The sequence below is a fragment of the Haplochromis burtoni genome, unplaced genomic scaffold (assembly GCF_018398535.1).
Source record: "Haplochromis burtoni strain Fernald_Lab_line unplaced genomic scaffold, NCSU_Asbu1 Contig_769, whole genome shotgun sequence".
NCBI lineage: Eukaryota > Metazoa > Chordata > Actinopteri > Cichliformes > Cichlidae > Haplochromis > Haplochromis burtoni.
This window is the reverse complement of record NW_024583130.1, coordinates 56,468-68,391: the sequence shown is the minus strand read 5'-3', so window position 1 is coordinate 68,391 and position 11,924 is coordinate 56,468. Positions and strand designations below refer to the sequence as shown.

Genomic DNA, 11,924 nt, shown 5'->3' with positions numbered 1-11,924 from the left:
AATGTTCCTAGGGTCATTCCTTCTACAATTTATCTGAACATTCAACGGCCAAATAGCTGTCACCACCAGTTACGGGATCAGAAACATGTCATTTTACCAATATTTTGATAATAGGCTCATCTACCAGTTATTTCTTGTGTCAAATGCTGTGAAATGGATAAATAACACTTATGGTCTATTTCTCTGTTTCCAGTATTTGTTCTATTTTTAATTTAAATATTATTTTTTTTATTTACCATGGGGGTAAACTTCTGCATGACGTCTGCAAATGAGGTTTGTGGCTCAAGAAGCAAGGGACGATCGTGGCTCAGGAGTTGGTAGTTCTTCTTGTAACCGGGAGGTTGCCGGTTCTCGGCCGTTGTGTCTTTGGGCAAGACACTTCACCCGTTGCCTACTGGTGGTGGTCAGAGGGCCCGTGGCGCCAGTGTCCGGCAGCCTCGCCTCTGTCAGTGCCCCCCAGGGTGGCTGTGGCTACAATGTAGCTTGCCATCACCTGTGTGTGGATGACTGAATGTGTAAAGTGCTTTGGGGTCCTTGGGAACTAGTAAAGCGCTATACAAATACAGGCCATTTACCATTTAAATCCAAAAGTGTCACTGTGTTTAGGCGACAGCACTATTTGCATAGTTTACATATGCCACTCTAAAATAAAATCTTACAATCGTTGTTTGTTTGTGTGTATAGTTCAGGATGGTCTGGTTTACAGATTCTGCAGTGAAGATGGCAAATGGGCACAGAAGAATACCAGTGAATGTGAGGACGACCCTGGTGAGGTGTGTGTACACAGTGCTGTACTTTGTTTTTGTGTGTGGCTTTCTTGTTAATTAGTGGCCATTTTTGAAGCTGCCTGCAGTGGCAGATTGTTACACGGTACTGCAACTTAAAACATTAACTCATTATGATCTGAACTTACTGCCGCATGTGAAAATCCTCCATCTGTTCAGTAAATTATTAGGATCTTTTTGTATTGTTTAAATAAAGCTGAATATAAATTGTGTGTTTGTATCTATGTTTGAATGTAGTCCATGTATGTAAATGGCTTTATCTCTTTCAGCAGCAGTATGGCCGCATCCTCACTCAGTTGCGGATCATGTACACAGTGGGTTACTCTCTCTCACTGGGGGCTTTGCTGCTGGCACTGGGAATTCTCATCTTCTTCAGGTGCATCATGTAAAGAGGACGTGTTAAGGGGGTTAAGGAGCAGACCTGGTTTGAATTACGGGATCTTGTTTACATCTTCTACCTTCTTACTCTCACTTCTTACCTCTTAGGAAGCTCCACTGTATGAGAAACAACATCCACATGAACCTGTTTGCCTCATTCATCCTGAGAGCTGTGTCCATTCTGGTTAAAGATGCTTTACTAACCCTCACACTGGATCCCAGAAGCAACAGTGACTCACAGGCACGAAGCTGGGTCAACATACCGGTCAGCGAACAAACACACATCCAGCTCACCTGCAGTTGTAAAACCTTAGCCATAGCCACCATATTACAGTAGATATAGAGTGTAGAGGCTGTTAAATAATAATATTAAGGTGATTAGTGATTGGAGGAGACAAACATATAGATAACTTACTTTTAATCCCTCACTTTAAACATCAGTGTTCGTCGATCGCAAATGTAATGTAGTGCAGTATGTGCCACAAACACATACAGAGAATATTCTACCACGATATAATTTTTATATTCAACAGTGTGACTTGCACAGCTCGTCCTGAATATAAATTCCATGTAGGTTTTAACAACCACCACACATATATTTCAATAAGCTGCTGACTAAATATTGATTGGGTATGTCTAGACCAACAAATCTGTGATAAGAAAGATATATTCTACAAAACATTATTGATGTTGTTGGATTTGTTTTTCATGTCATTTCCTGTAAATAAAGCTTCAGTAAACAAATATACCCCATGTTGACAAAAGTAATGGGTCACACCTCTTAATATTCAAAATGAGGTGTTTTCAGTCTCATTGCAAAAGGTGCATAAAATCAAACACCTGACCATGCGACCTGTTCTTCTAAAGAGCACACCAGCCCTAACATGGCACTTTATAGGATGTATAGATTATAGACTTTCTTCCAACAACCTTTATAAGTAGTGTTACTGCAAAAGAAGGAAAAAGAAACTACAGCATGTCAGCCACAAAGTGACACACCACGTAAAGTTGAAAAGCGGGGTCGCCAAGTGCTGAGGCGTATAGTGTGTAAAAGTCGCCAACGCAGTGCTGACTCAGTAACTGCAGAGTTCCAAACATCCTCTGGCATTAACATCATGTGTTTCCATAGCCGAGCAGTTCCAGTAGGTGTAATGTGTGGGTGGCCCAGTACTTTTGTCCATATAGTATATAGTTTATATATGTTTGAAATTCACATGCTATTCTAACCTGTCATGAGTTCATAAAGGTCCATAAGAATTTAATTTAAAGTTCTGAAATGCGGTTGCAAGAGAATATCAAGAAACATAAAGGACTGATCACTATCTAGGATTTATTACACAGAAGATGAGCGAGGGCAGACACCTGTTGATATCTGATACCACTCAAATGTATACTGCTATTGCCCATCTAATTATCTCTGTTGCTAAAACACACAGCAGAATACTTGCACCATATTAGAGGCTATGGGCACATCAACATTGCTTGTATTTCTGGATAAATACTTTACATTTCATTTGATACATCTCTCTACAACATAGATGTAAATTATATGTAACACGAATTAACTTGAACCACTGTTTGGATGTTCTGTAGCCACTCTCAATGGGTAATAGAAATAACATTAACTTTACAGTTGAAGAGCAAAGTAGCATATACCTTTTACACACTACAGTGTGGGATGATTTTCTACTACGTTATAAGTGGAATAAAAACTACAGTTAAGAAATTTAACATTAGTACAAAAAGATAGTGAGTCAATGTATAGAGAGTGGATATATTCAAGTTCCCCTTGCTTCTTTTTACATGAAACACTCCACATTTGTCGAGGAAGATGTCAGATAATCCACATTTAGCTCAATCATTAAGAAGTAAAAATCACTTAAAAATATTATATGTTTTTTTTGCTTTCATTTTTGTGGTGTCTAGCAAAGGGGGAACTACCCGTGTATTCCACAATAAAACACCCACTGTGCTGTACTGTAGCTGTTGTCCCTGAACTGGAACAATGTTAAACTAATTCATCTGAACTGAAATATTTGTCAGCTTTTACCCTGTGAAGCTTTGTTTAAAAGCTGCATTTGCTACATTTGTGCAAGCACGGACAACTTGGCTTATTGTTTGTGTTCCCATGGTATCTGTCTCGTGTCAGGCTGTGATGTGGTGTCGTGGTGCCATGGTGATGATGCAGTACAGTGTAATGGCCAACAACTATTGGCTTCTGGTGGAAGGCATCTATCTTCATAGCCTCTTAGTCATCACTGTATTCAGCGAGAGGAAGTACTTCTACATTTACCTGGCCATTGGTTGGGGTAAGAGCATAATCTGCTAAACAGCAGCTGAACACTTGGCTTTGTGCTTATCAACGTAATGCAAAAGGTCCAACAGTGAACAGCGCTCTGACTTTCAGCCAGTCTTTTGATGGGTGATTTAGTCAGACGACAGACATTAGCAACAACAAGTCAGCCAACAGTTATGTTAATAGCTCTGAGAGCAAGGAGGATGTACAAGAAAATCTGCGGTCTCTAGCTAATGTATCCCATAAACACTCGAGACTACTAAAAACACTACACCTTACCTTCTTTTCATGTTTGAAGTGGGAATGTATCCTTAGTGGTTTTCTCTTGCTACCAATATGTTTTGTCTGTCTGTCTCCCAGCTGCTAGGTGTAACAACGTTCTTGTATATATAAATATTGTGTAGCACACAGCAGAGCTAACTTATCAGAAGGGTGTATTTTACCCCAGACCGTAACTGTTAAAGGCTGATGGGGAGTTCACGTCGCCCCACCAAGCGGGCGGATAAGTTTGAATCTCAGTGACCTTAACCTAAAGGTCAAAGGTCAGAAGCCAGATATTCTGAAAATCCTGTGAATGCAATAACCTGAGAACAAGGCACTATAGAGTTTTCAAATTGATACAATAGGTGCGCCTTCGAAGAGTCTTAGGCGGCTTTGAATCTCAGTGACCTCGACTTCAAAGTGTTTTCTAAAAATCTTGTGAATGCAATAACTTGAAAACAAGGTGACATAGGATTTTCAAATTGACACCTCAGGTGTTTCTGCTAGGAGGCTGAGAGATACCACTGACGGTTACAAATGTTTTTTAGACCTTAGAACTAAGCTGTGTCTGAAAATAGAAGGTTTTCAAAAAAGCCCTGAATTCAAACTTCTCTGACTAACCAAATAATGTATTCTTCATTCTTTTTTAAAACCTAAAGCCTGCATTAGTGTGTCTCTCTCTGGAGACAAAGAAAGATTTATACAGGTTTTGTTTTTACATTTCCTTAGACAGTAGCACTCTGCAAGACCTGCAAATTGACTTTGATGTATAACACCCAGTAGTCTTTAAGACTGTGAGATATCTAATTCATACCCACGAGACACTGAAAGAAAATATGTTTTGTTTTTGTTTTTTCATATCACTGTAAACACCTAACGGTGTGGAAGTCTGTCAAGTATTGTTTTGAAACACACAAAAATGTAATGAGTCCAGCTCCTACTACTACTTAACAAGTCCTCAGATTCCATAACAACAAGCATTCAAGAGCAGATGTGCTTCTCCAGTTCAGACTTCCCAGATTCCACCATTTTTACATTTTCAAATGAATATTGAATGTATGATTTTCAGCCTCCTGTTCTGTAATAAGAACTTAATTATACAGCTGTCCATAGTTAAGTTCTTGTATAGCTTTTAAAAATACTCACTGAAGAAAACTACTCATCCATGTCTAAAATAACAACTGTCCAGCTCACCTTGATGTGTTATAGCCTGACAGGCCTGATACAATTCTGAGACCACATTCATAAACACATAGGGATTGAGCTCATTGAAGCTTAGATAAAGGCAGACATGACAGAGATGATTTTAATATTTAGAGACCTTTAAAGTCTGCTTAGGATAAGACGAGAGCAGAAATATTTGAAATGGTAATGAGATATTAAATTCACAAGGACAGAAAAAAATATAAAAAATGTTGTATCATGGGCAGTGATATAATAATATAACTTGATACTGATTACTGGACTAAAGTATAAATATTAGCTAGGACTACTGCGTGTGCTTTGGAGGAAATGATTTGGGATCCTTATTCTTTGCTTTCTGTCATTCTCAGGTGCTCCGCTCATATTTGTGTTGCCATGGATCACAGTGAAATACCTGTATGAGAATGAAGAGTAAGTTTAATCAATTCATGAAATTCTCACATCAAATGGAAGACAGTTTAATTATTGCCGCTTTTATCCGTGACCCCTGAGGAGACAGATGAGTGCGGGTCTTTTTTCTCCTGGTTTCCTTTAAAGAATTTATATTGCAGAGGAAATGTTGATAAAATGTGTTATGCCCATAAGTTTGTATGTTTGTTTCTGTATCTAGGTGCTGGGAGAGGAATATTAACATGGGATATTGGTGGATTATCCGATCTCCTATACTTTTTGCTTATCTGGTAAGACTCTCTGTATCTCTTTTTCTCTCTCTCACCTTTGTGTTTAACTTTGTCCGTTTACATTTGGATAATGTTTTAAAGACAATTCAAAACAATCTATGTCTTGGCAGATGCTTAGGAGTGCTCATAAAGATACCAAATGCTTTTGTCTGCCTGCTTGTATTTGAATGTGTGTAGATGAGGCAGCTGTTGAAAATAGGACTGCAGGAAAAATGTAAGTCGTGTAAAAATAGTGACTTTTATTTTCTGCAGTTGATATTTTATCAGTTCCTACATTCAGTGCTGTGCTGTTTCACTTTGCTCAGTCTGATGACAAAATATAACTTTATACAACCACATGTGCAATATTCACAAAATATCAGTATTTAAAATTTCATATAGGACAACATCATTGTGTTTACACTCCCTCTTAACAACATCATATACCAAAACCAGCTGACGCTTTCCTTTTGTGTGTTTCCTGATTCTTGTTCCCAAATAGCATTATGGATGGACACACTTATGACCAGTGCACTTAAACATGCGCAGTGCTGCACTGTGTGGGAGCATTACTTTTTAATGCAGTTGCTGAAATAGTTGGTAAAGATGTAAAGTTGTTGTAAAGTCTTTCATCATTGTGCAACAACCCCAGAGCTGTTCTGCAGTTCTACTATTGTGCAAACAACCGGATTCACACCTAAATAAACTGCGTTTGTGTACACTCCACTATACATATTTACACAAATACTTGTGTTGAGACAGCACACGCACTTTACCAAACTTGGAGCGCCAAAATCTTGAGTGCTGTGATAATAAATGACCTGCCATCAGTAAGTGTCCTGCACTAGATCACAGTGTGTGCGCACGTGCACATGCTTGTTCTGTGCGCAAGCACTTGAATTGCTCGTGTTGTGGGGACGTTAATCCGTCTGCCCAGTCCCACTGTGAGGACTTCGTTTAAAGTCCGACTTTGTGTTAACTACTAACGCGTTCCAAAGCGGCAGTAATCTTCTCTCTAGCACCATATGCTAACATATTGCATTGTGTTCGCTTCAAAGTGACTTTCTTTATCCTCTTTCTTTCAGATTAACTTCTTCATATTTATCCGTATTATTAAAATCTTAATGTCTAAACTTAGAGCTCACCAGATGAGATACACTGACTACAAGTTCAGGTGAGAAATGTGTTCCTTTATTTCTTTTCTTTTTTGTTTTTTTAAAGAAAATGCAGACAGGAAGCATTTACTTAGTCTTAGTAGCTTTTTCGCTTGGGAATTAACTTTTTTGGTATTATAGCCATTTTTATATATAGTCCCCTGTTTTCAGAGTTTTCTTGTAATCTCTAATACCATTTGCTTCCCCTTTCTCCTTTCTTCCAGACTGGCAAAATCTACCCTGACTCTCATTCCCTTGCTTGGGATTCATGCCATCCTCTTCACCTTTGTCATTGATGAATCTGTTCCTAAAGGCTCTGTTCTGCGCCTCGTTCGCCTCTTCTGTGATCTCCTGTTCAACTCCTTCCAGGTATAAGTTCAACTTTCACTTGTTCCACATGTGCCCATAAATATAACAGAGGGACCTCAGAGGATTAATACCCAGGAAGACATAAGCTGCACGCTAAAGTAATAAAATTATCTGTATAACTCAAAGATGTCACAGAGAACAAAGAAACTGGCACTTTTATATGTTGTACATTTGCATATAAAGGCAAACATAGGTGAAGAGCTTGGGTTCGACATTTCTTTTGCCCAGCAAACTCCTTCTTAATCCTCAAATTTTATTTTTTTAGACTATTTCTTACTCAGGCAGCACACAAATCCTACCCTTCTGTCAGATACTGCTGGTGTTGCAGGAAATGTGAACAAGCTGTCCTGGCACCGTGACTTGATGAACCAGATGTGGCAGCATTCATGGCTGAGAGATAAAATTCTTTTTTTGGAAAGACTAGGAAGTGCATTTATTACGGTGGAGATGAAAGGTGGAGTAAGTCACAAGAAGGCACATTAATTTTGAACGCTCTTGTGCTGTTGCTTGTAATTTAGGTCTTTGCACCATAAACTTACCTGATTAGTTTTAGTGAAAAATTACTTTGTGGTACAATGCGCCCCCTCATAACAATAACTCTACACATTAAAAAATGGCGGTGCATTTAAATGTGGCTTCACGTGCTTGTTTGCAAGCATCCATATGTGACAAGCTGGGAGTGAGAGAGCGTCTCTCTATTTCTATAAGACAGGTTTCGGTGCACCTGTGAGATCCCAGCGGCTCTGACAAAATAGTAATAGAGATTTTGACACCCTAGGAATGAGATTGGGCTGCATTAATTATATTCTCCATCATTCATACTATGCCTCTGCCTTTGGCAGTTCAGTGATCAAGTGTTTTAGTTGTCCAGTGCAATAAAATGACTTTTTTTTTTCCCCTCTTGTTGAAAAAAACTGTTTTTACTCTTTTATTGTGGGGACTAGATGAGAGTAATGAGGCAAAAATAGTGATTTTCTGGGTATTTGTTTCTAATAATGAAAAAATGTATTTTAAGTACAATAAGCATATTAAATGTTCTTCCATTTCAGGGCCTGCTGGTTGCCATCCTGTACTGCTTTGTCAATAAAGAGGTGAGACAGATTCATTTGTCAAAAGCCACTTTAATTTTAAATGTATCTTCTTTGTGAGGATACATTTTTTATTGTCTCTGTCTCTTCCTTTATTTGTTCTTTTGTATCTCTAAAAACATCTTCAAGTTCCACTTTTTTTTCTTTTGTCTGCAAGGACCAGCAGACACGACAGGATCCATCTGCTAATATGCAGTCTTTTAAATGCAGTTTTTGGCAAAGAACATCCATCTATTGATGTCCTCTGTGTCTTGTTCAATCTTCATCACCACTATCTCTCCTGTCTCTCCCATCATTTCCTCTCTCAGGTGCAGTCGGAGATGCTGAAAAAGTGGAAGAGGTGGAAACTGGGTAAGGACATTGATGAGGAGTACCGCCACACACACAGCCAAACGCCACACGTTAAAAGCGGCAGTATCGCCACTGGCAATGTGCCCAACACCGGTGACCCAAATGTTGACTGGCCTCGCTTCAACAAAGCCAACAGCGGCCCGGTTTGCTCCGCTGCAGCTGAGGAGAACCGCAAACTCGTTGTCTCCTTTAGCAACGGGACAGGGAAATGCAGACCTGCCAAAAGCAGGCACACCCTGCACTTCTCTTTGCAATCGCACAGAGGCGCCACCAGCAGCACTGCCACAGAGGATGTGTGTCTGGAAGAGCGCGTGAAGTACCGCTCATATACTCTGGAAGGAGAGGAAACTAATGTCTGACTTCCCTGGGACCTCATCGCAAAAACTCTCACTGATTGCGCTTCTTGTTTCGGATCCGTGCTTATCATGTGGCAGTTGTATAGCTTGAGCAGGAAGAGGATGAGGAAGTAACAAACAGGGATCATGATGTTCACCGATTCAGAACATTGCAGGAAATGCCACTGAGTCCTGCCCAGATGCATATGAGTATTTATTGCTTCTGGGAGATGGAGGAAAAAACACTTATTGACTTCAGACATTAGGAATGATCAAATAAATCAAAACTTCACTGGCGTTCAGTGTGCGTACGTGTGTCTGCCTGTGCACATATGGAGGACAGCTATTTCAACCCTTCTCACATCTTATCCGGTGTAACCATTGTGGGACATGCTTGTGTCGTGTCTGTTTGCAGCAGTGTGCACTAATCTGTGGTACAGAAGAACCTCTTGGTGTCAAAGTATGATTTTATTTAAACTTTTGGTTCGATGGAAATGAATGTGAATTGCACCATGAGAGACTCTTGATGTCTGAGTGGTCAGGAGTTGCAATTTACTGGAGACCTCTCTATCTTATCATGCTGTGATAGGAGTCAGTGTTTGCTATGCTGAGGCAGGCACACAGAATATGGACTCTTTCACCTTTAGAAGGAACATGATACAAAGTTTAACTTATTCTGGTTTTAACAAGCCAAAGCCAAACAAGAAAACAATAATATATCACAGGTTTGTTATTGACTGCATAAAGCACGAAATCCATATTTTTATTCATCTACTCCACTTTTAAACAAATTTTGATTGAATGTATATGGACAGAGGAGTAATTTGGTTGAACTGAATTTTAATTGAATATATTTAACTGTATATATATAATTAGATGTACACGCTCTATCCAGAGCCTCTTGGATTTGTCTGACACCTAACTCAAATTCCTCATTTGCCTTCATTGCCTCATTGTAAGATTCATGCTTACACGGTTACAGTCACCGTCAGCTGCACAATTTTTCAGGCGTACTTTAATTTTTAGAAATATAATTTTTGCACAAAATCTACAGCTTGTACAGATGTCCAAAGATTGTTTTATATTCCAGGACGGTTTTTAAAGAAAAAGGTTTTGCATTTAAAAACACAATGTATGACTAAGATTTTTTGTTAATGCACCACATTGACAATGAAAGTTAGATTGTTTTTATGCTTGCTATGACAAACTTTGTAACGCAGAACAAAAATTGTGCCCCACCCACCATATTTATTTGTTGTTGGGTTTTTTTTTGATACCGGAAATAAATGAAGCCAGCAATGAAACACTGCTTAAAAAAATTAAGAGAAGATACAATCTTCACAGTATAATACAAAACCAGTGAAACTTGTGCAATATCAATTTGTCTAGTTGGGAAGCATACATTTTATAGGGCTGTAGCAATGATGGTCATCCTAATTTATCCAAAATTATTAAATAAAAACAATATTAAACTCCTCTAAAATGTGTGTTCACTAAGTGTGAACTATTGCTAACAGGCATGATGCACACATGAATTTGAAATATATCAGTCCCTCTATTGTAGCAAAGGTATTTCCAAAATGAATTCTTGTTTCATTGTAGTTCGTGCAAAGAAAGCAGAACCTGACACTGTGTTTTTTTAGAATAAATGTGGACATTTATTACAGATATTTTTATTAATACGTTTATATATTATATGTAGATATATAGGAAACCATATAAACAAGAAATAGCACCTTGAAGTGACTGTTTTGGTGTAAATAAAATTGACTTGAATTGAAGAAATCATTGTGAATCATTTTCAGCTGATTTCTCTCCAGTGCATCAGTGCTAACACTTGCACTGGAGTGGTAACACCAAGACACCTCTCAAAAAGAAGTAGTAATAGCTGATGTCTGTGGACCATTGGCATTAGATGGTAACTGCAGCCCATTCTGGTTGAAAAAGCAGCTTCTCTAGGGTGTTACATCCATATCCTGTCACAAAAGAGTGAAGGACATACCAGGAGGCAGGATGCTACATAAGGAGAACTGGAGAGGGCTATATAGGAGCAACAACCCAGCAGCAAAACCAGTATGTTTTCTATTACGCAAAGAGCTATAGGAGCCCTACAAAATTACCTCCAGCAGGCTACTCATGTACATGTCTCTGACTAAAATGTTAGAACAAGACTGAGGAAGGCGTGAAGTCAGTCTTTAGCAGGACCTGTGCTTACAGCCCAGCATTGTGCAGCTGTGTAGGAATTCACCTGAGAACACCAGCGATGGCAGGTCAAACAATGGATCCCCAATTTCTTGATCTATCTGTGACAGGCGTGAAAGCTTCTGGATACCCTGGCATCTCCAGATGTTTTGTCACTCTCATTTGCACCAGAGCAGGTGAAATGCGATCATAGCGGTTTATGTGTGTCAGCTGGTCAAATTGCCAGTTTACCTGATTATGTGTTATACTGTGATGAAGGTTCCTTTGTTTTATTGAGCAGCATATACACCTAAATGACCTTTTTTTTTTCTTTAAATTCAGAACAGAAAATAGACACTCTTTAAAGAGTTAACTATACATATCAATAAAGCTAAATAGACAAAAGCAGGTGGGTGATTGGGTGTATTGTTATGCTAATGGTTACAGTGCAGGTGACTCAAAAATGAAAGCAGTAAGAATTATTATGAGAAAAGACTTTTCTTTCACAAAGCATGTTTGTAACTATCAGATTGTGTCTCTTTGCTTAAAGTATTGTAGTTGTCAAAACAGCCCTAAAGCAAACCTTGTCATTAAGAAAAGGAAGAGGTTTTGTATAAAAGCCACATCATTGTGTTTCATATGCCTCTGTGGATCCAATTAAATTTGATTCTGTCAGCAAAAAGAGTCTCAGTGTATGTTGTGTCAAACAGAGTCATTGATGCAACTCTGACTGAAAGGTAAGTAATACACCTGTCTCAGTTTTGTGACATTTAAAAAGAAATACTTGGATTTAGCTGATATTTTGCAGTGACTTTCTGTAGAACTGCTCCTGTTCAATAGCCAAGTTCCAACCTTAGTTTAAAA

The 11,924-nt window shown here is 38.8% G+C and overlaps 1 protein-coding gene across 2 annotated transcripts in view; it reads left to right on the top strand.

The window, feature by feature from the left end:
• gcgrb (glucagon receptor b) overlaps positions 1-11,398 on the top strand; it is a 55,613-nt gene extending 44,215 nt beyond the window's left edge. Inside the window, exons 5-14 of one of the 2 annotated variants that reach the window (XM_005950328.2) lie at positions 685-773; positions 1,058-1,161; positions 1,272-1,428; positions 3,313-3,472; positions 5,274-5,334; positions 5,534-5,603; positions 6,668-6,756; positions 6,961-7,105; positions 8,155-8,196; positions 8,502-11,398. In XM_005950328.2, coding sequence (XP_005950390.1) covers positions 685-773; positions 1,058-1,161; positions 1,272-1,428; positions 3,313-3,472; positions 5,274-5,334; positions 5,534-5,603; positions 6,668-6,756; positions 6,961-7,105; positions 8,155-8,196; positions 8,502-8,903 — 1,319 coding nt within the window. In that variant the 3' untranslated portion in view covers positions 8,904-11,398. Of the gene's footprint in view, positions 1-684; positions 774-1,054; positions 1,162-1,271; positions 1,429-3,312; positions 3,473-5,273; positions 5,335-5,533; positions 5,604-6,667; positions 6,757-6,960; positions 7,106-8,154; positions 8,197-8,501 lie in introns of both variants that reach the window. The other variant, XM_005950327.2, reaches the window with a different exon arrangement.
• The last annotated feature ends 526 nt before the right edge of the window (positions 11,399-11,924 follow it).